This window comes from Panthera pardus, unplaced genomic scaffold (assembly GCF_024362965.1).
Source record: "Panthera pardus isolate Hobbes unplaced genomic scaffold, ASM2436296v1 HiC_scaffold_17, whole genome shotgun sequence".
NCBI lineage: Eukaryota > Metazoa > Chordata > Mammalia > Carnivora > Felidae > Panthera > Panthera pardus.
The window spans coordinates 14,259,228-14,286,759 of NW_026526732.1; the positions used below are offsets into that span (position 1 = coordinate 14,259,228).

A 27,532-nucleotide genomic window follows, 5' to 3' on the forward strand; every position below is an offset into this window, starting at 1 on the left:
GTCATGTGGGTGTTGGCAGAAGCCTTCTAGTCTTTTCTGGCTGTTGGCTGGACACATCAGTTCCTTACCACATGGGTGTGCCACAAATGGTAGAGTGAGGGATGAGAGAGAGGACCAAGACAAGCCACAGTCTTTTTATAACCTAATCTCAGAAGTGACACCTCATCACTGTTGCCTTGTTCTCTTCCTTAACGGTGAGTCAGTGAGTCCAACCCATATTCCAGAAGAGAGAATTGCACGTTTGTGTGACTATAGGGAGGCAGGGCTCATTGGGGGCCATCTCAGGATTCTCAAAAGTGTCCTCCCCTCACATCATAGGCTCAAAGCTCAGAATCTCCTCTAAATCAGATCCAGGTGTGGTGCTGCTTAGGCATAGTTCCTTAATTAGAGCTCACTGAGTACTCCATCTGTAAGCTGAAGAGACAGGTTACCTATCTCCCGTACACCCAACATCCAGTGGTGGGACAGGCAAAGGAGAACCACTGTAGACATCTCTCCTCAAAAGGTGGTGGGGAATGGGAAACTCAAAAAGTCACTGCTACACAGAAATTCTGGAAAATGTTGGAAGCTGGGAAAATGTTGGTAGTTTTTGCTTAAGTCTCAAGGGCTAGGACTAATTCCCCGTGCCTCTCAGCTCCGCATCTGGGTCATCTTTCCTTTTCTTTGAAAGGTAGCATGTGTTTGCTGCTGAGTAGCATGTGTGAATGTTTACATTATGAAAGACTAGAGGATACGCATATGTGTGGACACACACAAAAATAGTTAAGAGTCATTTCTAGGTTATGGAATATTTTTCGTTACTGTGAATATCTGTGTTTCCTAAATTTTCTACAGTAAACATCTTCAATTTTTGTAACAGACACACACACATAAAACGTTTTTAAGCATGGAAGAAAATCACTTAATTCAATACCCAAAGGTAATCTGATGAATTCACTTTTACTACCAGATCACAAGACGCAAAATGTATAAATCACATTGCCAGTTTATTAATTCATGTTAAGAAATAGTAGCTAGCAAAAACTAAGTCAGAATGAGAGGGTTGCTTGGTGAACACTCAATCGGAGCAAAAGATAAAATCAGTAACTATATCCACACGCTGTATGTTGATCGGTGTTTCCACTGTGGGACAAACGGTGACACTGAGTCCGTCTGTCAAGTGATACATGGACTTGAGCTGAGCCGGGTTTGCCTTTCAAACCTGCTTCTGTGGTGTGAAAAGATCATCCCTCTTCTGTTATCACAGTTTTCCACACGGAGTACAATTCAGCAGCTTAGATTTCAGTCTTTTAAAACACAGTTGCATTTGTATTAAGTCTCCCAAACTTATCTCTGTATTTATAAAAAAAAAATTGGGGGGTCATTCTTGCAAATGATGAGCACCTTTATGTTTGAACTCTTGCTGATTTTACTCTCAGAGTTCTGAGTTACTTCTTTATTCAGGTACTGACTAAAAATATTTTGGGTGCACTTTCTAAATTAGTTTCTTAAGATGTAGTCACTTCAACACTGGTAGACTTTTCTTCTTCTAGAAACCTACCTACCACCTAAATAATAAATAGTGCCTGCCTCCCAATGAAATGATTTCACATATTTAGTATGTTTAGCATATTGCCTGCAGGCACCAACTGTGGTAATAGGGATGCTGAAGCATTCTAAATTATTCTGGAAGGGGCATTGTAGTTCACCCTCCTTCAGGGCAGCTAGAAGTATGGTATCCATCACAGTGAATGTGGCATCACCGCTTCTTCTAGAGCTCCTTCAAAACAGGATTCATAATTTCAGCATAATTGATGTGCAGGCTGATTTTTGCAAAGTGAGAAATGAAATCAGTGACCGCTAGTGTTCTGTTTTACCCTGTTGATTCAATGGCCATTTTTCTCATGCTTAGGATTAACTTTCAGATAGCTTGTAAATTATAGTGTATTTTTTAAAGCACTATGTCCAAATTTGTCATTAGTTCTGAAAATCAATCCATACTGAATATGATGAATCATGACATCGTGCTGTCATATTATATATACATAGTCATTTCCTCCTTTTTGGAAGTGGGGGTGGGGAGTAGCACGATCCTATTGCCATGGTGCATTTAGTGATTAAATCCATCAAAGAATTCTTGAAACAATTATTTTCGTGTAGTGGTCAGGAACAACTAAAGGCTGTGAGTTAGCAGGGATATAATTATCCTTCAGGGGTTGGATCTCTTAGACCAATGCAGGAGAACATGGATCCCAAGAGCTCTACTGGATTATCAAACAATAAAATTGACCAGATGAAAAGGACAGCCCACCTCCTTTACTCTCCATTTTCATGTGTGAATCCCTCTAAATAAAGTCATGTAAACCTGCACAGTAAGCATCTCATTCTCACGCTTGCAGATTCAGTATGAGTGCCTTTTTTCAGAAGGTCGATCTCCTGGGCACTTATGTGATTTTGTTAGAGAAGGAAATGTAAGAGTAGTGAAGTAAATATGGCTTTGAAAATCCAACATACTAATAACATAGTAAATATACTAATGCCATTGATAGGTAGAGAGAGAACCAGACATTTTGTGAGTGATTTTTTTTTTTTTTCAGTTAGAGAGGTACTACTCAAAGCATAATCTGTGGACTGATGCCAATAGGTGAGCTGAAACTAATGATCAGTCAGAGAATATAAACCAGCGCACTGTTTTCCTTATTCTTTTGCAAAACCTTGTCTCAGTGTGGACCGGTAATAAACATTTGAGACTAGAATTTTGAGAAGCAGTCAGCTAGAGTAGTAGTTCCAGTCAGTTCTGCTAGCCTGCTGCCCGTGTCATGGCCTAGGTGCGTGGTCTGGACTCTGCTGCTCATCTACTATGTGATTCTGATGGGATTCACTTCGCTGTTTTGCCTCTGGGTTTTGCCCTCTTTGTGAAGGATGTGGCACCGATCATCCCTGAGCTCCTTGTCAGAGATGTAATTCAAATTTATGCAGTGATTGAGTTTGAGTATAGAGAAAAGGCTAGGTAAATTATGGCAATTAAAAATTATACTATTAAAATGGTGTCTGTGAATGCTGTGTAAGATAACATGGTTATGAAAAGTGAAACAGTCTGCCCTATAGTATTTGCATATATACTGTATTTCAACTATGTAAAAACATACACAAAAAAGGATGAGCATTATTTAAAAAAAAAATTAAAGCATTGGGAAACTCTGAAGCCTAGGTATTCCTTTCTCTGTTACCTAAATTTTGATAACATGGTTATATCCTTCACAAATAGAAGTGAAGAAATAGCATACAAATGTATTCAGTTCAACAGAGTACACCTCCAATTTTGGGTCTTTTTCTATATTCCTTAATGAATGTAACTGCTCTGTTTCCACCATTTGGGATATCCATCCTATGGCATTTCTCAGTTCCATCTTCCTACACCAGGCAAGGCTCTTCCAGTGCAAATATTTGCATACTTCCAGCCAGTCTAGAGTCAAAGAAGCTGTTCATTGGACAGTACCTACGTAACCTTCTATTACATTAAAAGCGGCATAGCTTCTAGCGAAAGCATTCTCCACCTGTCCTTTGTATTACCTTCCAGTCTTCTCAGGAACCTTAAATCACTTCTGTCTTTAAAAATGAAAGTTTCCTCCCTTGACTCTACACGCTTTTCCAGCACTTCTTTACCATTCCTCTCAAACTTTTGAAAGAGTTGTTGGAGCTAGTTGGCCTTCTTGTCTTGTCTCTCCTTTGTACCTCACCCCTTCCAATCAGTCTGATGTCTTAGACTATATATACGACCATCTTCTGATGGTCCTTGACCCCCATGTATTTAAATCCAGTAATTTTTCTTGATTTATGTGTCAATCAGATACAGAATCCGCTCTACAATAAAACAGAAAACAAATTTGCTAAGGGGTCTTACATAGCTCACAGAACTCTAAGAGTGCCCGTGAGACAGGCTCGGTGGCTAAATGTCGAGGAGCAAGGCTCACCTGGGGCAGCTGGAGAGAAAATATCATTGCTGCTTCTGGTCAGCCTTGATAAGACTCCGGGCTGGATGACAGAACCTCTGCTGCTCCCCTCCATGAATAGCCAAACGCTTCTCCCACCTGACATGCAGAAAACTTACTCTCTGCAATGTGGCCCTCTTTTCCCTCTTATACGTAAATAAATCTGTCATTCATCTAAATTCCAATGAGTTATTCATCACTACATTCCCACAACCTAAGATCATATATCATACCTGAATGTCATACATCAATATTATCAACATTCCTATTTCATGATAATGAGGTTTACAATGATATTTTCAATATTTGCATGTGTGTGTGTCTTTAAAAGTAACCCCTTAATCTGGAAAGCTATCTTATAGTTTTTAGTTATGGGAAAGCTAACATTGTCTCCTCAAGAAAAGCATGCCAGGGGCGCCTGGATGGCTCATTCGGTTAAGCGTCCGACTTTGGCTCAGGTCATGATCTCACAGTTGATGTGTTCGAGCCCCACGTCAGGCTCTGTGCTGATAGCTCAGAGCCTGGAGCCTGCTTTGGATTCTGTGTCTCCCTCTCTCTCTGCCCTTCCCCACTCAAGCTCTCTCTCTGTCTCAAAAATAAATAAACATTTAAAAAAAAGTTTTAAAAAAATTTAAAAAAAGAAAAACATGCCATTTTATAGTTTGTAGCATTAACAAATTCAAGCAATTATAACTTAGGATCTTACAATGTTAGCTTAGAAGTCTTTAGGTTTTTGTTGAAATGCAGCTCTTTGGGTTTAAATTCAATTTATGTTGTAGCAGTTCTTACATTTCAATTCCAAGATCTAGCCCTAGAGTAATATTTACTGGTTCTGTTTCTTGTTTGTTTCCCCTTCTCTGCTCCCCGATCAGTATTGTCCAAGAATTAATGAATCGTGTCCATCAAAGATTAGTACTAATGATCTTATTTCCATAAAAACAGACTCACCACTCTGCCAGCTTTTTCTTCTGCAAGCTTGCTTGTAGGAAATGATCCATTAGTTAACAATTTAAAATAAACTAGAAAATGTTTGTCTTCCATAAATCTGACTATGACCTAGGCCTTAATGTGTTTCAGTATTTTCCTAAAAGATAAATTTTGTAAAAATCTGTAATGAAAGCTGTAATGACTACTTTTTAATCTATGCTCTAAAAACTGATGAAGAAAACTAGCTTTCTTAGTTTCATGAGATACTCACTATAAAGGAGACAAGATATTTCCTCACCACCAGAATTCAGATAAACATTTAATTAGAGATACAGTCCTTATCTTGGAGGAGATGGAGACGGAATTTATGGGGGAGAGTCTAGAGAGGAGGTAAGTTTTCAGATAAAGAGCTGCGGAAATCTGCACAGGATCTACTTGAATTTTTGCTAGATGCTAGGCCATGAATGCATAATGTAAAATTCCACAAAGTCAAGCAAAGAAGAAGGCAAGAGCAGTATGCGAAACAGTTCCCAGGGCTCATAGTTAGGCAGGAACCATTCAAGTTCCAACTAGCCAGAGTAGATGGATAGTCCATGGTAATCACCTGGTGCATCTAGTGGGGATCCTGGTGGGGTCAGGCCCTAGTAGGAGAGCTGGACTGCATTTGGAGTGATGGCTACTCTAGACCCACACTAGCAAAGCTTGAAAAAGGGCCTTAAACGGATCATGCCAGTCTGCAGGTGGCTCAGTGGCCTGCCAGAACAAAGTCCAACTACCATTAAGAGAAGAAAACAAAATTTCTTATTTAAATATGTGAGTGGATTAAGCAGCTATTTGGGCCTTATTTGGGAGCAGTTTTAAAGTTATAAATTCAGGGGCACTTAGGTAGCTCAGTCAGTTAGGTGTCCTACTCTTGATTTTGGCTCAGGTCATGTTCTCAGGGTTGGTGAGATCAAGCCGCACCAGGCTCTGTGCTGACAGCTTGGAGCCTGCTTGGGATTCTCTCTTTCCTTCTCTCTGCCCCTCCCTCCTCCCTCCCTCCCTCCCTCCCTCTCTCTCTCTCTCTCTCAAAATAAATAAAGAATCTTTAAAAAAAAATAAAAAATAAAGTTATGAATTCCATGCTTTCGTAATTATGGGAACATTTAGATTTCCTGTTTCTTGTTCTTTTGAGGAATTAGTCCATTTGACCTGCGCTGTCCATCATTGGCATAAAGTTGGTGCTAACATTCCCTTATTCTTTTAATGTCTATAGTACCTGTCAGGGTACCCCTTTTTTTCATTCTTCATATTGGTTATTTGTCTTCTCTTTCTTCCTTGGCTTGAATTACTTCAGTTAACCATCCCCCACATTCATGGATGTTTGGGTCATGCCCAATTTTTTCTTACTATAAATTATGTGTTACTGTATAACCATGTGCACATACTGTTGCGTATTTGCAGAGCTGAATCTTCATGGTAGATACTTGGAAGTGAGATTGGCTAGATCCCAAAATACCTATATACTTCTATTAGATATTGCCAAATCCCCCTGCATCATGGTTGAACAATTTTGTTTCCCTTCCAGTAGTATATGGAAAGTAGCTCTTTCTCCACAGCTTTTCTGACAGGACATGTTGTCAAGCTTTTGATTCATAAATCTGATACTTGAATGATGGTATATCAATGTAATGTAATTTGGACTTATTTATGCATAAGGTTAAACGTCTTCTTAAAGTGCAATTATGTGTTTCCTTTTAGTGAATCTGTATACATTTTTTGTCCATTTTTTATTAGGTTTTTGGTTTTTTCTTCTGTTTAAAAGAGCTCTTTAGACCAGCAAACTGTAGCCTTGCCCAGACTGAATACTCTGATCGTCCTCACAACTCAGTATTTGTACCTTACATGTCCTCTTGGTACAGTTGTACCTTCCTGTGGAAATTAACCCTCTAAAGTTTAGCATTTGCTTAAACATTTGTCTAAACATTTGTCTATTGACTCTGCTTATGCTTATTGATTATGATTGTTATTTTTGTTTTGTTCTGTTTCTCGCCATGCAAAGTCATTTATTTTTTTCTAAAAGTTGATCGTGGCTGGCAAGATTTACCCTTCTCCCAGGTTATAAAGAAATCCACCCACATTGTCCTGTAATACTTGTATATTTTCAACATTTGCTTCTATGTCTGGAATGTGTTTAGAGTATATTCTGATGTATAATTGGAAGATTCGAGGAATATTATCCCTTTCTAAATAGCTATTCATTTCTTATAACACTACCTTTTCATGTTTATTCTGTACTAAATTTCCATTCTTCTCCTCTGTAAATAGTATCAATATTGAATAGGTTCATCAAAGAAGAATGGAATTTGCAAAATAAGGAGTCAAATTATTTTCAGTTTATTTAAAGCTAGGTTACCTAATTTGAACTATGTAAATAACTTTTGGATTTTTTTTTTTGAACTGTGTAAATAATTTTTTTGTTTTTTTGGAACTACGTAAATAATTTTTAATACAGCACAGGGGTGCCTGAGTGGCTCAGTCAGTTAAGAGGCTGACTTTCGGCTCAGGTCATGATCTCACAGTTTGTGAGTTCGAGCCCCGCGTCAGGCTCTGTGCTGACAGCCCAGAGCCTGGAGCCTGCTTCAGATTCTGTGTCTCCCTCTCTCTCTGCCCCTCCCCTGCTAGTGCTCTTTCTCTCTCAAAAATAAACATTAACAAAAAAATTTAAATACAGCACAGAATAAAATGTATGAACTCATTTATTTATATTGTTACTTATTCATCGTTTTGTAAGTTCATGTTGTTGAAATAATCAGCCCAGTTTTGCTCTCTATTCTGTTCAGCACCCAGGTCAGGACAGGATGTGGTTTCCCACTAATGTGGGATCAGATGATGGCCCCTACCTCGCCAGGCTTCTTCTCTCTTAACTGTACTTCAAAAGGAAAGCTCAAAGAATGGATTTTAGTTCTTTTCCCAAACTGAGGTTTCCTTATGAAAGGCAAACAATCAATCAACTAGTAAACAATCTATCTTTGATACCAACCATGGATTGCTGTATATACAAAAATCCTTTTTAAAGTATCACCAACCCAATTAGTGATAAGACTATAAATTGCTGACAACATCCAATTAACTAAGGCTAAGGAGGAATTTCTAATAAATTGTATCCTGTTTGTAACATCTATACACCTAGACTGGGAAGGCAGCCTTTTTCCTGCCAATTACAGAACTAAGGAAGCATTTTTTTTTTTGTTCCATTCTACTCTACAGTCATTTCAAAATGGTAACTGGAGAGTTCCAAATATTTCTGTAATCCATTCTGCTTTGACAGGGACTTCTGTAATGAGGAAGCTGTTGAAAATGAATAGTGTTCTGAATAACCTATTTTATGTGACCAGTTAAAACAAGGGATGTAGAGCCAAACACAATGAAGGGGATGGGTTACCAGGAGAAATGCTCATGTGGAATCAATTTTGTCTGCCTGTTAAAACTCAGAAACACTGACTTGAGACCAGCGGAACACTGCTGACTTCGGGTTGTGCTGACTTGTGTGTGAATGAACCGCCAAAAGTTAGTTATTATCCAACAAGCCCCAGAAAACATGATCGCTTGGGAAATGGAAGAGATTGTGTAAATTTGCATCACAAACAGGGACAGCTCTTTTCTTAAGGATAATAACGTTCATTTCCTCCTTAAGAATTCTTTTAAATGTTGAAAAAAAAGTCCTTCTGTTTATATTTCAGGAGTGACAAACACTCATCTGAATAATCTTTTAAGCTATATTTTAATATATCTCAATTCTGACTCACCTCTTGAGGTGGGTCTGAGTTTCATCTCTGTCTCAGTTTAGGTCTGAATGTCGTCCTTAGCAATGTTCAGCAAGGGTCATTGAACGGAACGCCTTTCAGTACCTGTTGTCGTCAGTCAGTGAGTACACAGAACACACATGAACAGGGAGCAAGAGAACAGCCCTCAATGCTGGATGACCACCATTTGTCCCTCTAGAATATTCTCTCTTCTTTAGCCTCTTTGTCCCAAGAGACTGATCTGTTTGGCCTACATTGATGAGTTTGGCCAACATGGAGCATGGCAGGAGGGCAGAGGGGGTGACTGGGATATTTGCTTCCTGCACAGTCACCTGAGCTGCCTGCCTCTCTGGGTCTGCCTCAGATCACAGCTTTGCTCAGAAGACCTCTCCCCACATAACCCCCTGTGTCCCTACATCCTGATGACCATTTTCTCTCCTTGGACCTGCATGACTAGGAGAGGTAGCATCACCTGTAATACCTACACCTATCACCTGTTCCTTAAGGTGCTGCCTCGTGCCTTGGGGCTTCCCCACTTTCCCCCACACCCTTTTTAAACAGCCCATTGTGAAACACTCTTTAAACCTGACTGTGCCATCAGTTACCTCCTGGGACCCTGACTTCTAAAGCCTCTTTGGAAATTTTACGGAATATCCTCGAACTGTCACAGACATGCCTGGGGCACCTCAAGCTAAGTCTGGAAAAGTAGCAGATGCTAATAAGACTTTCTTAAGGGGAGTGAGCCTGTTTGGATAAAAAGCAAGTCACTGCCTTTTCTGGGCAGGGCTTGAGGAGGAACTGGAAAAGAGGTCTGGAGCAGAAGGAGATGGTTGCATAGGAGACTAGCGATACCTTTACTTATGGTAATTCTAGTAACATTTTAGTGAAGTATTTTAGAAGCCTCTTGGGCGATGTATTTGCAGTGAAGGGGATGCCCTTTTATTGCAAACCAACCTACAAACTTTCACTGCAAACCAATATAATGAAAACTGATGGGCCATTAAGATGAAAAACAAGACAGTTATCTTTAGACTGATACATAACAGGAGCTGTACATAATAGGAATGTAATATATGCATGTTCATTGATTTTTCTGGATTTGTAAACCTTCAGTTGCAAATCACAATTTTATATATTTTAAATGTTTATTTATTTGAAATCGAGAGAGAGAGAGAGAGAGAGAGAGAGAGAGAGAGAGAGAGAGAGAGACCTAAGCAGGCTCCATGCTATCAGCACTGAGCCCAACGAGGGGCTCGATCTCACAAACCGTAAGGTCAGGACCAGAGCTGAAATCAAGAGTTGGATGCTTAATCAACTGAGCCACCCAAGTGCCCCAATAATCTTTATATTTTAAATTTTGAATCAAATATTTCACAGTTCACATGAAATGGAAACCAAGTATTATAAATGTGTTTGTATAATGAACAGTATTCCCAACTGATATTTAAAATAAATGCTGACTTTTATAGGCTTTCTCGCTGAATAAAACTGATTATTTCAAGTTAATGGGGAAAAAACAGAAGTCGAGATGATGACAAGAGATTGACAAAATCATGCATCATGGATGGACTGAGCTATCCAGCCTTTCTGGAACATCTGGGATATGCCCATGCCATAGCCTGGCAGAGAGATTAGCATGAGGGCTACTACTGCAGGTTATGATCACTTCTTGGGTCCTATCAGAGCTTTGCCCTAGAAGTCTGTGCTAGAGCACATTGCCAGGAATTATTAACAGAGAAAGGAGGAAAGACTCTGGAGATAGGCAGTCTTAAGTTTAGACCTTTACTGAGTATTAGGTGGATACCAGGGGCTAATCTCTCTGGTTTCAGTTTCCCTATATATAAAATGGCAGTATCTACATCATAGGTTTATTGTGAGGGTTGCATGAGAATGTACATAAAAGCTCAAAAATAATGATCTGATTGAGTGTATGATGGCACAGCCATTTTGGAAGATACTTCAGCAGCTTCTAAGTAAACTAAACATATTCTTACCCCATGATGCAGCAATCACACTTGGCATTTATCCAAAGGAGTTGAAAACTTATATATGTGTGTGTGTGTGTGTGTGTGTGTGTGTGTGTGTGTGTGTGTATGTGTGTGTGTGTGTAAAAACCTGCACACAATGTTCAGAGTAGCTTTATTCATAATTGCCAAAACTTGGAAGCAACTGAGATGTCCTTCAGTAGGTGAACGGATAAGCATTCACCTATCCATTCAGTAGGTAAATGGATAAATCCAGACAATGGAATATTATTCAGCTCTAAAAAGAAATGAGCCATTAAGCCATGAAAAGACATGGAGGAACCTTAAACGCATATCACTAAGTCAAAGAAGCCAATCTGAAAAGGCTACACACTGTATGATTTGCACTATAAAACGTACTGCAAGAGGCAAAACTATGGAGCCGATAAGAAGAGTAGAGGTTGCCAGAGGCAGGGGGTGAGGGGAGAGATGAATAGGCAAAGCACAGAGGATTTTTAGGGTAATGAAAATTCTCTTACGATATTACAATGATGGATATATGTCATTACACATTTGTCCAAATCCATAGAATGTGCAACACAGAGAGTAAACCCTGAAGGTAAACAATGGACTTTGAGTAACCATGATGTGTCGTCAGTAAGTTCATCATTCTGGTGGATGATGATGGTGGGAAAGATGTGCATGTGTATTGGGAGTGGTGGTATTTGGGAAGTCTCTGTACCTCCCTCTCAGTTCTGTTGTAAACCTAAAACTCCTCTCAAAAAAATAGTCGTCTAGCAAATTAAAAAAAAAAAAAAATTGTCTCCATCCCACTTCTATCTAATTCTATGATCCATTTCTCCCTAACTCAGTAACACAATGTCAGAAGCCCTGTTTCATGAGGCTGACTTTTGCTGAGACCTGAAATGTGTGTTTTGTTTTGTTTTGTTTTGTTTTTAGTATTTTAATGCCTTATGAATTGTATGGAATAGAGCAGTGTAGGAGCATTTTTTTCCCAACAGTATGTGAATTGCTTCTACTTTTCACACTCCTAAGTATACTAATATTTTCTGTTCCTACACGACGAATCATTATCATCAGTATTACCCGAGCAGCTAGTGACAGTCGAGCACTGCCTTAGATGCTGAAGATACATATAATAATTTGGCAGTTCCCTTATCTTCGAAACATTCGTATAGAAAGGACAAAAGCATACAAATCAGTGCAAGTACTGTAAATTGAATGCTCACCGTGTGCCCAGCACTTTGCTTATTACAAAGATCTTTTCATTTAATCTCACACCTTTTGGTAAATTATTAGGTAACGTTATTGATTTCATAGTTGCGTGACCTAGAGCTCAAAACAGTTAGGTAACTTGCTCATACAGTAAGAGAGCAGTAATCTGAATTTTCAGCTACTGCCATAGAGTATATACTCCCTGACGATGCTAATTCTGACATCGGGTACAGACAGTTAAGTGTTCGAACATTGCTACTCAATGTGTGATTGTGTGTGAAAACCTTTCTTATCGGTCCATAACAAGCTAAATAATGAAATCGAGAGTAAGCTTTTATAAATGTTTACAGCAAATTTGACAGAGTGATTTTTATGTCTATTAAATCTAATAGTAAAAACTAATTGGTGTTTTGTATTACATCTTTTCTCCATCTTATTATTTATTTTTCTTGTATTTGACCAAAGTACTGCTCCATGGCTGATTGGAACTTTACAAACCAAAAAATAAAACAACAGCACCCTAGTCCTTCGCTACCAATAGTGTGAGTCACTCTTCTAATCCAGAGGATTAGTGGCATGGGAAAGGATCAGACATGAAGTAGAAATTATGACGACAGTGAGAACAGCTAATGATAATTGAGTACTTATTAGGTGCCAAAGATTGTGCTTCGTTTCTCTCTCTCTCCACGCTACATACGCACACAAACCATAAAAACCACGTGTATGCCATACACATGTGATATATACATACCTGTGTGTAAACATATATATGCATACATGTATAAGTATGCGCATACAGTACCATATATAGGTACATACATATATTTCTTTGTACAGAGAGAGTTCTCATTTAATACCTGCACAACAACCCTAAAACATGGAAGTAGATATCTACCATGGCCATTTTACCTGATTATGTTCTGGATATTACTGCTAACATCTGCTTCTCCCCCGAGTTATTCTTAGCTAAAACCAAATGAATGGAGTTCCTTTCATTACCAGTGCTCTTCTGTGAATATGAGGATGGAGAATAATTATGCTTCCCCACCTCTCCTGTCCCCCTAAAAGTAAAACCAATCACTTTCCTTCTTATCTCTTTTCTATATTTCAGGGGGTACTTAGTGGGAGATTGGAAGGAGCTGTGTCAAGGGCTTCAGAAGAGCATGTATTCCTTCACCATGCTTAGCTTTTCTAGTAGCTGCTACTCACTCTTCCTGGAATGAGTAAGAATGTTCTGCTGTGTGAGTGAACGGTGCTGACTGAATTGATTCAATCACTCGTGTACTTCCTGGAGTTTGGTGTATTTGTTAAAAAAAACAAAACCAGGGCGCCTGGGTGGCTCAGTTGGTCGAGTGTCTGACTTTGGCTCAGGTCATGATCTCACCGTTCCCGAGTTCGAGCCCCACATGGTGCTCTGTGCTGACAGCTCTCCCTGTGCTCTCTCTCCCTGTGCTGACAGGTTCTCAGAGCCTGGAACCTGCTTCGGATTATGCTCGCGCTCTGACTCTCTGTCCCTCTCAAGAATAAATAAATGTTAAAAAGACTTTATAAAAAAAACAAAACAAGAAGATTGAGGTGGTATGAACTTTATAATGGGACCAGTTTGCTGAAAATGGTTACATTAAAGGCAGAGTAGAAAACACACGGGCTTTTGAACATTTCCTGGTTACTAGATTGTGTCTTTTTTTTTTTTTTTAAGTTTTATTTATTTATTTTGAGAGAGAGCATGAGTCGGGGAGAGGCAGAGAGAGAGAGAGAGAGAGAGAGAGAGAATCCCATGTAGGCTCTATAATGTCAGCGGCAACTCAAGGTGAGACTCAAACTCATGAACCATGAGATCATGACCTGAGTGGAAACCAGGAGTCAATGCTTAACCAGCTGAGCCACGCGGGTGCCCCTATATTGTGTCTTTAAATGTTCTTTGTTTAGATGTCTATTAGTGTGAGACAATATACTGAATGTAACTTTGGAAAGAATAGATAGGATATTACCTCATATACTGAATATATCTGAGGAGGTGGCAGAGTTAAGCTGTTATACAATATAGAAAGTATTGGGAAATGCAAGAGAGAATCAGAGGCAACCTACACTGGCTTAGTTGTAGAAAAAAGATTTGAGTAGCCTATAGGGATATTACATTAACACAAATGTGGATGGGGTATATTTTGCGTTGTAGCTCTCTTCTGGAGATGCTGGCACATAATATTAATCCCTTTGTTCCCATTTAATGTGTTTATATAGACATTGATCTGTATTGAATTTCCATAGCAATTATCCCTGTTTGTGGAACTATCTCAAATAATCATTTGAATAATTAGTTAGGAGAAACGGTCTCTGGCATACCCTTTTTCAAATGTTGTGGTTTTGTTTTCTCTACTGACCTTTTTTCCCCATTTACAGTTTGTCTTTTTTTTTTCTTATGTTAACTTGCTTATCTTTTTTATCTGAATTGAAATAATAAGTACATCTGCTCTCTGGAAAGCAGTTCAGTGATTCTCAAAATGAGTATGTCACATACATTAAAGTGCTGTCTTTATTTCCCTAAGTCAACACATGATGATTCCATATCAATCAGTGGAATTTTCTAGAATGGCACGATGAAAGTAATAGAACTATGCTAAGGATTCTTCTTGTCACCATGTGGTGTTTAGGGCAAAGATTTAGTTCCATTTCTAAAACATTCACCCTAAGCTGATGCTGTTGTTCTAAACTAAAGCCAAGCCTGAATACGTCAGGTAAAGAGTGGAGTTTTTTTTAAGGCTCTATTTTACTGTATTGGTATTTTAGATTTCTGGTATTGCCAGGTAATTGAATGACCTTCCTCTTCACCTTAACAGAGCAAATCTGGTTTCTGTTGGGGAACCTGTCTGCTCACCTATGCTAGAAGGACACCTTCTCCTTGTCTTGTGCCACTTACTTGACACACGCTGACTGAGCTCCCTGGTTCTCAAGCTTATTCATATGTGATGCAGTTCCTGGAAAACATGGTGCTTTTCACCACATATCATTCTGATGATGTTAACATTGAAATAATTAATTTTTAAATTTGTGTGTAAAGTTAAATACTGGCTTATATTAGATTCCATAACACACAAACCTTAGTAGACACCAACATTTTAAGAAGGAAAAAAAAAGGGATAAACTTTATGAGACATTTCTCCTCCTTACATTAACTTTTCTCCTCTGACCAAAAGAAAGAGATGGTTCTCTGTGGTTGGAATAACTTTCTCCTGCTCACAAAATTTCAGTTCTTGGTGGGAGCTTAATTGAGACACATAAGTACTGTTTCGTGTGTTTCGAAATTACTAAGATGAATGGCCCGGCCTCTGCCCTCAAAGAGCTCATACTCCCGTAGGAAAAACTCACAAAAGGCAAAACTATAAAACAGTATGAAATCTGAGCTACACTAGGTACTTTCCCGTAGGCTGGTCGGGCAAAGACGGCCAAGTTTAGGAAGCTCCTCTGCGAGGGGCTAGTGACACCTGAAGGGAATGAGACTCCTGAGGGTGTCAGAGTCCAGTAATGTAACAGACTTCGGCACAAATTACAAGTCAGAGGGGTAGGTTCACATTACTGTGTCAGCACTGAGAGGGGAGCGCTTATTTCTGCCCCAAGGAGGTAGAAGGCAGAGGGCATAAGCGAGGTGAGCACCAAAGGGGTAGAACTTCAACAAGCTCTTTATGATTCTTTCCTCCCACTTGGTAGTTAACTAGAACGTACCACGTCTTTCTGACTCGTGGACATAGCTCCTATACACGCCAGTCACAATGCCCCACATTCACAACTTAGTGTGGCCTGAGCCAGTGTTTCTCAGGCTTTGCTAGTTATGCAGATAACCAAGGAATCTTGTTAAAATGCAAAATCAGATCCAGTGAGTCTGAGGTGGAGCCTGAGATCCTCATTTCTAAAGACCTCCCAGGGGATGTGGTTCTGCTGGTCCCTGCACCACACTGTGAATGGCAAAGGCCTGAGTTTTAACTCTTTTAATTTTTTTTTAATGTTTATTTACTTTTGAGAGAAAGAGAGAGACAGAGTGTGAGTGGGGAGGGTCAGAGAGCGAGGGAGACACAGAATCTGAAGCAGGCTCCAGGCTCCAAGCTGTCAGCACGGAGCCCGACGTGGGGCTCGAACTCGTGGACCGCGAAACCGTGACCTGAGCTGAAGTCGGATGCTTAACCGACTGAGCCACCCAGGAGCCCCCTGAGTTTTAACTCTTAACGTGAGAACTGAAAAATGGAAAGTTGGTAGAAGAGCAGAATCAAGAGAAATTGTGATGTTCTGTGGAATAAAACGGCAGAATGCTCTGAGGACAGAAACTAGCAGCAGACTGTCCACGGTGCCCTTATCAAACAGCCCTGCTAAATAATGCTTTCACATGCGTCCAGTGGGTGCACATGAGCCAGAGCAAAAAGAGGGCCTGACTCTGATCTGCTTCTATACTTTAAAGGTAGAGGAAGACACAGCAGTAATTATATTTTAGTCTTACATATTTATATACTTATAAATATGCATGCAAATATTACCAACGTGAAGAGAGAACTGCAGCCTCAACATAGTGACATTTTAGCAAGCTTTATATATCACCTAGGAAAAGAAACACATGGACACATTCACTGATGGACTCAGACCTAACCATTCCAAGTATGCACCAGAATCACATTCTTAGCATTTTTCATTCTGAGTGCACAGACATTATTTCTTGAGTTCTTCGTAGTTTTAATGTAATCATAAAAACGGTGTTTTTGAAAACAGCATGCTAAAAAATAGCCTCCCTCCCCCCCCCAAAAAAGGCAAAAACTAGTTTGGATGCAACTCCTTTTAGATAAACATGTCATGAGACGAGAAATGACTTTGAAAGCTTGCTCCATTACACAAATAAATGCAGGCTTAGCTGAAGCAGAGTGGTTATCAGAAATTTTAAATTGAAGAGCGAGTTGTTTTCCTTCACAGGGAAAATACATCACAACCAGGAATAAATGTCTGTCCATGTTGAATTGCTTCCTTGTCCACCCCAGTGCTAAAGAAGGCCTCATAACTTTGGCTTATTTAGCAAATACCTTTTTGGGGCTAAACACTGAATCAACAACTATATGGCAAATCTGAATGCTTTCACTAAACATGAGAAGATGGCTGCAATTATAATGAAGTTTGATTGTTGGATAAGGAGTTGATTGTGGGGACTCTGAGTCACTTGAGACTCCGTTCATTTACATGTGATAAAAATTACAGTGTTAATGGTAAAATGGAAAACTAGACTATTCGTCTTCTTTCTTCACTGAGTAAGCCTTTCTGCAGATCCCTGAGATAGGAAGATTCTACCCAATGGATACAAAAACTTTACCACCCACCCTGTAAGAAATGATCTCTCAGCAAGAAGATAGTGATGGAAATCGTCAACATCTGTAGCCTGAAAACATCATACCACACCAGCTCTCTGGCAACACTGGAACAGCCCTCTCCAGTATTATCTTGAGAGTAGCTGTCACTTATTGAGTGCTGGCTATATGTATAAAAATTTGTTCCTAGTTATTTTACATAGTCAATCTGTTTGACCTTTACAGTAATAATGATATACTATTCTATTATTGTTGATCCCGAAGGGCTACTATGTGAAAGGATAAAGAGCACTGTTCAAGCATGACAGTATGTCTTAGAGCTATACGAATTGTATGTAAAAATGTGAAATCTCTGCTTTGGGAAAAATATTTTTTTAATCTGAGGAGTCTCCCATATTCACCATCAAAATATGCAATATTTATTTTGCATGTACTATGGATAGAAATTACTGCTAGATTCCCGGGAAACCAATATATATGAGATATTTTTTTTCTCTTTCCTCTTAAGAGTTTTACAATTCTAAAGGGAAACAATATATAAATTAAAAAGATGAAGAATAATATTAATATAATATAATATTAATCAATGCTCACGGACAGTAGGATCTATAAGAGTGTAGAAATTGATAACAACAAGGGCTCCCTTCTGTTTCCCAAATGTATTTTGAAGAGAGTAGTTAGCATGGGCAGCCCATTTCAGGAACAATAATCTCATAGTTAAGATATCTTCTGTCTAACCATCCAGGTAAAATTGAAGCCTCTGTAAAGCAACCTCTTTCAAAGGGTTCTCCAGCCTCCATTTGAATGCTGAAGAATACTTGGCTTGATACTAACCTCACAAGTAAATGAAGGTCTCATCTGACCATCAGACAGACTTTCCATATATGGAAGCAAGAGTCTCTTAATTGCTCGTATTCGTCAGTCCATCTTCTAACATTTGGGATCTTACAAAGCAGATCTATATTCTTTCCCACATGACGTCACTTCGGATATTCGAAAAGTGTGATTCTGATGGTCTTTTCTTCATTAGAGCAAATAAATACCTTTGCTCTAAAAGTAGTATTCTTATGAGACATTTATGAGGGTTTTTATTTCTGTCCTCTTTCTAGTCTTCTGAGCATATTTCAATTTCTTTCTTAACTTGTGTTGATCAGAATTAAACATAACCATTTAACCAGCCCAGAGAAGACCTGTCACCAGCTTGTTTTAGAAAGCATGTTTCTATTAATACATTCTAAGTTTTCATTAACTATTTTGTTTACATAGTACTGTTGATTAATACCGAATTTATTGTCCAGTTGAAATCACCTGGAATTTTTCATAAGCTCCTTTTAAGCCATGTTTCTTCCCTCCTAGTCTTACGAAGTTTTTCTGTATCCAAGTTCATATCCTTATATTTACCTTTTAAATTCCATCTTGTTTTATTTTGTTCATTGCTCAAATTGTAAAGATTTTTTTTCCATTGAGCTATAATTGGTGTATATACATTGTATAATTTTAAAGTGTACGAGTGTTGGTTTGATATATTTACATACTGTACTATGATTAGCACCATGGCATTAGCTATCACCTCCATCGTGTCACGTAATTATCATTTCTTTTATATGGTGAGAATATTTAAGGTCTAGTGTCTTAGCGACTTTAAAGTATATAATACAGTGTTGTTAACTGTTAGCACAACACGATAGCCTCCAGATTTTATTCATCTTCTAACTGCAGGTTTTATCTTTGACTAGCATCTCCCCTGTCCCTCCAGCCTCAGCCCCTGAACCACCACTCTACCGTGTTTCTACAAGTTCAGCTTTTTAGATTCCACATATAAGTGATAGAATACAATATTTGTCTTTCTCTGTCTGCCTTGTCTCACTTATGTTGCCCTTGAGGTCCATCCATGCTGTTGCAAATGGCAGGATTTCCTTCTTTCTCATGGCTGAATAATATTCCATTTTATATATAAACCACAGCTCCTTTATCCATTCATTTGTTGACACATAGATTGTTTCCATATCTTGGCTAGTGTGAATAATGCAACTACAGTGACCATGGGAGTTCATATATCTTTCCTATATCCCTTTTTTCTTTGCTTTGGACATATACTCAGAAGGGAGATTGCTGGGTCATATGGTAATTCTATTTTTAATTTCTTGAGGAACCTCCACACTGTTTTCCATAGTGGCTAAACCAGTTACGTTCCCACCTACAGTACATGAGTGTTCCCTTTTCTCCACATCCTCAACAATAGTTGTTATTTTCTTGTCCTTTTTTTAATAGACAGTCTAACAGTTGTGAGGTGGTACTTCATTGTGGTTAAGATTTACATTTCCCTGATAATTAGTGATGTTGAGTATCTTTTCATGTACCTGCTGGCATTCAAATGAATCTCTTCTTAGGAAAAATGCCTATTCAGTTCCTCTGCCCATTTTTTTATTGGGTTGTTATTTTTTGTTATTCAGTTATATGAGATCTTTATATATTTTGGAAATTAACTCCTTATCAGATATATGGTTTGCAAATATTTTCTCCCATTTTGTAGGTTGCCTTTTCATTTTGGTGATTATTTCTATTGCTGTGCAGAAGCTTTTATAGTCGGATGTAGTCCACTCATTGAGTTTTACTTTGTTTTGTAAAAATGGTTTTGATCACTGCATGTGATCCTGGAAAAGGGAAAAAGCAACATGAAGTAAAACTGTGATCAGGAGGAAATGAGATCAGAATTTCCTCCTTGTTTTTATTTATTTTTTATTTATTTTATTATTGTTTTATAACATTTTTTAATGTGTATTTATTTTCAAGAGAGAGAGAGAGACAGAGCTTGAGCAGGGGAGTGGCAGAGAGAGAGGGAGACACAGAATCTAAAGCAGCCTCTAGGCTCTGAGCTGTCGGCACAGAGCCTGACACGGGTCTCAAACCCTTGAACTGAAAGATCATGACCTGAGCCGAAGTCGGACGCTTAACTAACTGAACCACCTGGGCGCCCCTCTTCCTTGTTTTTAGAAGAGACAAGTAATGCCCAACAACAACTCCAAAAAGCCTTCCTTCATCACTACCTCAGATTTATGGGTTTTCCTTGCTAGCAAATTTGCCTAAGCTTTGAGGGAGCATGAGCGTGATGTTCAAAGTTAATCTTTATTCATAACAGCTTTCCCAGAACCTCTAAGAACTAAATGAAGTGTTTTCCAAGGTGGCCACTGTGAGAGGAGCAGTCTGGGCTGCCACTGTACATGCTCCCAGCCCTCGAGGGCCTCACAGCTCAGTCTCAAGTCCCAATTTCAAGCACAGGTATGTGATTCCCTGCAAAGGAGAAACCAATTTCCCCCACCTCATTCTCCTCTACCCTGTGAAATTAAATGGTTTCTTGACAGTCCCTGGGAGGTCGAGTGGAGGAAAAAGAAATGGCCTCCAGATATTCAAAAGTATTTGAGAGTTTTCATCCTTGGTTATGCTCCCTGTGCAAAACTTTTTCTTCCCTTTTTTCCTTAATGCTATTAAGAAACTTTGTTTTGCTTAAAACTAGAATCAGCCGGGGGGCCTGGGTGGCTCAGCGTCTGACTTCAGCTCAGGTCATGATCTCGCCATTCCTGAGTTCAAGCCCCACGTCCGGGCTCTGTGCTGACAGCTCAGAGCCTGGAGACTGGTTCAGAAGCTGTGTCTCCCTCTCTCTCTGCCCCTCCCCTGCTCATGCTCATGCTCTGTCTCTCAAAAATAAATAAGCATTAAAAAAAACCCCAAAAACTAGAATCAGCAAACTCTAGAAAAGAAAAATGTAACAGTTATGCAGATTATCCCTTCTGTATGTACAGATAAACCCCAGGGAATTCTCTTAAGCACCGCGGTTTAGAAGGGCCCACAGGAAGTAGATGAGAGGGTTCCAGGACGTGAGTGGTCACTATTTGCCTGTTCACCCAGAGAGAGCCCTGTCACTAAGTAGGTCTCTAGATCGTTTTTCTTCCCCTTCTCTGTGGTGTAATTCTTTGGACAATGCAGCTATGTAGCAAAATATGACAACAGACTGTTTTTCTTATATATAGCTGTATGCCAGGCAGCCTAGGAGAAGTTCAGACTCTGAACACAGTTGATATAATACTGAATATAAATACCGAACTGCTGGTATTCAGGGACACATACAGACCGGTCAGAAAAAATAGAAGCCACCTGCTCCAAATAGTAGGGGTGCTTACACAAGAGAAATCAGTGAGTAGGAAATTTATTTTTGCCGGAAGGAAAATGTTTATGACACAACACACACAATTACCTCAGAAAAGCACAAAGAAGGCATTCACCTGTGATTTTTTTTTCCTAATGAACCAAAGGACTTAGAAGACAGTGAAAGGCTGTGCAAATCTAACATAATATTTGAACCTCTTTTCAGTGGTTTTAAACCACAACATTGCACCCAACATGGCATTTCTCTATGAATTTTCCAAAATTAAATGTTTAACAGTGAGAAAATTAAGAATTAAATTAAATTAAATGTAAATTTGGGATAAGACGTAGGTAAGGACCTCTGGTATAAAGATGTATTGTATTTATGTGTGTATGTGTGGGGGGGTGTTTCTGAAGAAAACAGTTAAGTATAGATAAGTGCAAGAGATAATAAAATACTCTTTTGCACAATACTCCAGTTAGACAAATATTATTATTTTGTTATTGCTTCACGTCTTTGTAAAATAAATAATCAGATAAAATTAAAAACCTCTTCTTTTCCAATCACATTCCCATGCAAAGTCATGGATCTAGTTCATACTTTTATTACTTTACTGTATATGTTACCCAGAAAAAAAATAAAAGGTATTGCTTTCTATACTTATGAAAATTACGTTAATATTAATAAATATGCTAATAATGTTACTATTAGGTCAATAATAGTTATATTAATAATAATACATAATAATAATATGTTAATATTTTGCAGCTATTTTTTCCATTCTGTGTTATTTTACGATCTCCCTGTTGAATCATATGGATCTAAGTTGTTGATTTTAAGTGTGGTTTTACAGATCATCATATAAGGAGATTGCCATTTTTATTCACTCCTGAAAAGATGAAAATGAATGTTTCCCATTTAAGGTACCAAAAATACTGTAATTAATGCCTTCATATGTGTGTGTGAAAGTTTCTCCAGTGTATTCACGTGAGACTAGAATTTGTTAGCTCTGTAGCCGATATTATTCTTCAACATGATTGTATGAGAGCTTCTGTTTACCACATCTTCTCTCAAAATTGGTGCCCTGTGACTTTTTAACTGTGGGAAAATTGATTAGGGAATCATTTAAATTTTATTTGAATTTCTCTGATTACTGCTTTTGAGCATTTGTTAATCTAATTCAGGATCTTTATATTTTCCTCTTCTGTAAACTGCCGGCACATCTCCTTTGCCCATTTTTCTCTTAGGTTATTAGTATTTTTCAATTGTGACATGTTACTTACATATTACAGACAATAATCCTTTGTATCCTCTAGTCTGGTTCTCATTTTTAACTCTACTTATGTTATCCTTATTTCTTCAAAGGTTTTTGATAAATTAGACTATATCAAATATAATGTTTTCCTTTTTGCTTGGTCTTCTAAGAAATCCTTTTCTGGCCTGAAAACTATAAAAGCTATTTTTGATATTTTCTTGTCATAGTTTTACCTTTGTGTGTGACACCTAGTCATCTGAAGTTTATTTGTGTGTGTGTGCTCTAGCTTAGAAATGTAATTGTTTTTCATATGTAAATCTAAGTGTATCAACACTACATACTGAATTCTTTGCTGAATGGTGATGGAAGCATCCTTTAATCATGGAAGCCACGATTGCAAATATGCCTGAGTCTGTGTCTCAGCTGTGTACACATTCCATTCTCCTGGTCTACTTATGTATTCCCATGCTAATGACATATTGTCATAATTATTATTGATTTATATTACTGATATGATACCCCCACTTGTTCTTGTTTTCAGAAATAGGTTGGTCGTTTTCAGCTCTTTATTCTTCCACATAAATTTCAGAGTCCCTATGGTGAGTTCTATGAATGATTAAATTAGAATTTGTATTACACTCATTGAATTTATAGAATAATTCGGGACAATTAACATTTTGAAGATATTCCATTTTCCTCCTTGAGAAAATAACCTATCTCTGTATCCAGGTTTATTTTATGTTTTTTGATAAGGTTTTATAATATTTTCATAAAGTTCTTACACAACTTTTGTTAAAAATACTACCAGTTGCTTTTTCATTTTTTAACTCATTTGCAGGTTGCCTTTCTTTCTTTGGTATATTATAATTAGTTATTTGTGGTGTAATCAAAGTATATTGATTTTTGAAGCTTAACCTGGTATTCTTCTTGAACTATCTCTAATAACTTTGTTGAATCTCTTGGAATTTCTTTGTAGACAACCATGTCACTTGTAAATATTAACACTTGTGGTTTCCTTTCCAATCCTTATTTGCTTTTTCTTATTGTATTGCATTGGCTAGGAAATGAATAATTTTCAGTGTTGGATGTGATAGAGTTTGTTGTCTTTTTCTTGTCATTAATGAAATTGCTTGTAAAATTCACCACTCAACAAACATTTCTCTGTTATCTACTGTGTGCCAGGCATTGTTACAACAACGAACAAAACAGACAAAAATCTCTACCTTTCTGGAAGTTATTTTCTAGTTAGTTAGACAAACAAGGGTGGATAGGTCATGCTGAGGGTGGAGTAAGGGAGGTGTAATTTTAAATAAAGAGCAAGGAAAGTTCCCCTGAAAACGTAATGTATGAGTAAGGATGAAGTTAAGCACTGAGTGCAGAACAGCCAGTGCAAAGGCCCTGACACAGGATTGTACCAGGCATGGTTGAGGGGCAGCAAGGAGGCCACTGTGGTTAAACAGAGTGAGTGAGGAGGAGAGGGAAGGACATTCACTCAGAGAAGTGATGAAGGACCAGATTGCAAAAATGCTGGCTTTTACTCTGAGTAAAATGGGAAGCACTGAAAGATTTAGAGTGGATTAAGGTGGAATAACCCTTGCTGAAATCATCTACTTAGGTTTTAAAAGACTCACTTTGGCTGCTGTGTTGAGACTGGAATGGATTGAAATAGGAAGAGAAAAGATGAGGAGTAGTAAAAACAGAAGAGGGGTGGGTGGAAGGGAACAGTGAAGAGGGCTTACATTTGCTGATCTGCTGATGTGGGGGTCTGAATGAAAGAGAGGAGTCCAGGATGATTCCACAGGTTCCCCCCCACTCTTGGTCTGAATAATTAGAAAGATAAGTCTTTTCATTTACTGAAAGTGGGAGAACTGTGGGAGGAACAGGTTGGTGGGGGAGGAAGGCGTCTGATTGGAACATGTTGTGACTGAGATGGCAAGTTGAGAAAACCAAGTAGAGACATCAGGTAGGTAGTTGGATATATGAGTCCTGAATTCAGGAAAGTCATCTTTACTGGACTTGTAAATTTGAGAATTCTGAACTGGAAACAGGTAGATCCTATAAAAGTTCATCCCAAAAAACGACAGAGAAGAGTTCCAGGGACAGAATACTGTGCCCAACCAAAATTTGGAGGTGAGGGAGATGAAAACGAAATAACAAAGTAGACTGAGAAGTGACTAGTAAGATAGAAAGCAAACAGGTGAGGGGCGCTCAGTTGGTTGGGTGACCGACTTCGGCTCAAGTCACGATCTCACAGTTTGTGAGTTCGAGCCCCGCGTTGGGCTCTGTGCTGACGGCTCAGAGCCTGGAGCCTATTTCAGATTCTGTGTCTCCCCCTATTTCTGCCCCTCCCCTGCTCACACTCTGTGTGTCTGTCTCTCAATAATAAATAAACGTTAAAAAAAATTTAAAAAAAAAAGAAAAAAAGGAAAGCCAACAGGTGAGTGTGGTACCCAAGAAGGCAAGAGAAGAAAGCATTCCAAAGAGGATGGAGTGGTCACTGTGTCACAGGTGCTGATAGGCCCAGAGATTATTATAAAAGGACTCTTAGACTGAACAATTTGGGGACGTTATTACACATATAAAAAGTGTTAGTGGAGGGAAGAGCAACCCTTCCACTTCCCTAGTTTATGTAGTCTTAAATTTAGTTCTTGACTATTCTAAACAGAGAAACATGGGGCTTTTTTTACTTGAGATAGTCAATAAGTTCAACATCAGAGTTTATCAATTTCAGTACTTAATTGCTTCTTATATTTCATTCCTTCCCTCTGACTTTGTTCTCTTCTGACCGAAGTAGATTATATGCCTGTTAACCGTTTAACTGGAAATGCTATAAGAATACATAAGCGTTGACCCATGAAAATTTTTTAGCTCCACCCCTTACATGAACATAGAAAAAAATTTTTAATATGTATTTTATTCTCCAATTTAAAAAAAAATCAATGCATGAAAACATAATTTTGAATGTATAAGCTCACAATGCCAAAATAAAGTACATTATGGTTTTAATAAGTATTGCTGTCAGTCACACATGACATTGTATGTATATGATTTACATACACTGCATATTATGAATAACATCATGCATCTTTTCTTTTTCTATGAGGTCATGCTATATTTGATATTATTCTACTAAAACAAAGCTTTATTATTTTTTTTATACTCAACAAAGTGCTAGGTCAGGATTGGTCTTATAAATAGGTGACAAGCCATTTGGCCTGCTCTGTAAGGTCACAGGTAGTGTGCATCCTGTATCCTGATGTTTATCTCATTTGACATGATATATACATTCCACCAAATTTCCCTGGATTTGAGGACTTTTCATCTTTCCACAGTTCTCTACTGACTGAACACAAATCTAGGTGGTGGAGGAAAGGGTGGTGTTGCCTTTGCAACATGGACTCCTAAGAGAGAAAAAGGCACTTTGCCAATATTATCAAGATTAGGCCCCCACAGGGTGAGTCAGATGTATCAAAAAGGAAAGGGGATGCAGTGTTCTGTTTTTTTGTTTTTTTTTTTTAGGTTTATTTATTTATTTTGAGAGAGCGCAAGCACGGGAGGGGCAGAGAGAGAGGGAGACAGAGCATCTAAACCAGGCTCTGTATTGACAGCAGAGAGCCCGATGCAGGGCTCCAACTCACTGACTGTGAGATCATGACCTGAGCTGAAGTCAGATGCTTAACTGCCTGACCAACTGAGCCACCCAGGCGCCCGCCCCCAGATTCAGTGTTTTAGAAGAAGCTGAGAGAAGACCAAAAACAAACTTGATCTTCCTCACAATGTTACATAGTTAGAACCCGCCCCCCCCCCCCCAACCTGATTTGGAAAGCTCAGTTAACCTTACTGTAAACATCAGTGGAGAAACAAGTTACGTACACCTGCCACAATCATTTAAAGGTGTTCAGGAAGGGAAGCAGATGAAATCATTCTTTAGTAAAAAAAGAAGTTAAATTTTCAAACTTTATCATATTTACCTTACCAATTGATTTTGATTATGTGGCAACATTGTGGCAATAATTTTATGTAGCAGACAACAGTAGGTAGAAGTTTGTCCCAAAAAGTGTTTAAGATATTCTCTTAAAAATGTTTTCTTGGGAATTTTTATTTGACTGCTAAAGCTTATTCATTTTTACCTTTTCTTTTTTTTTTTTTTTTTGAGTTTATTCATTTATTTTGAGAGAGAGAGAGAGCAAGCACGAGCAGGGGATGGGCAGAGACAGAGAGGGAGAGAGAGACTCTCAAGCTGGCTCCATGCCAGGCTCCAGTGCAAAGCCCGATGCGGGGCTTGAACTCACAAACCATGAGATGTGACCTGAGCCGAAACCAAGAGTCAGATGCTTAATCAACTGAGCCACCCAGACGCCCTGTTTTTATCTTTCCTTAATTTATCTGCTCCCCCTAATTAAATTATGTTCCCTTCAGCATAGGCAACTTCTCTTTCCCTTACGTATTTCATACCTTAATGTCTTCTCTCTTCTTTCAGCCAGTTGGGTACTGAAGCAGCTGAAATGCGAAAAAGACAGCAGTCACAAAATGAAGGAACACCTGCTGTGTCTCAAGCGCCTGGAAACCAGAGGCCCAACAACACATGTTGCTTTTGCTGGTGCTGTTGCTGCAGCTGCTCCTGGTATGTGGCTTTCTCTGTGTGACACTCCCCTGAGCTGGGTCCTAACTGGAATGGATACGCATGTTCATTCTTGGTGTCATAGAAACTTCTCAGTCTGTCTCCTTTTCCTCCTTTACAAGTAGGGATTACTGGAGACCATCACTGGAAATAGAATATTTCCCCAGAACCTACACTTAAGTTGATAGTAAGGTAAAGAATGAAAACTTATTTTATATCCTGTTTTTCTCCATCCATGCTTCTTAAAGATGTGGGTAAAAATAAGATTATGGGTATGTATTTGTTTAACCGTA

At 38.6% G+C, this 27,532-nt stretch overlaps 1 protein-coding gene and 1 long non-coding RNA gene across 5 annotated transcripts in view; one reads left to right on the plus strand and one right to left on the minus strand.

Moving 5' to 3' along the window:
* RGS17 (regulator of G protein signaling 17) overlaps nt 1–27,532 on the plus strand; it is a 97,362-nt gene that overhangs the window by 33,407 nt on the left and 36,423 nt on the right. For 3 of the 4 annotated variants that reach the window (XM_053904351.1, XM_019431740.2, XM_053904353.1), the window contains exon 2: nt 27,099–27,242. In XM_053904351.1, coding sequence (XP_053760326.1) covers nt 27,124–27,242 — 119 coding nt within the window. In that variant the 5' untranslated portion in view covers nt 27,099–27,123. The remainder of the gene's footprint in view (nt 1–27,098; nt 27,243–27,532) is intronic. The other variant, XM_053904352.1, reaches the window with a different exon arrangement.
* LOC128777626 (uncharacterized) lies at nt 968–27,119 on the minus strand. The gene is made up of 2 exons (XR_008422841.1): nt 27,063–27,119; nt 968–1,325 (listed from the first exon to the last, which is right to left on the minus strand). It is a non-coding gene; the product is annotated as an uncharacterized LOC128777626 (long non-coding RNA).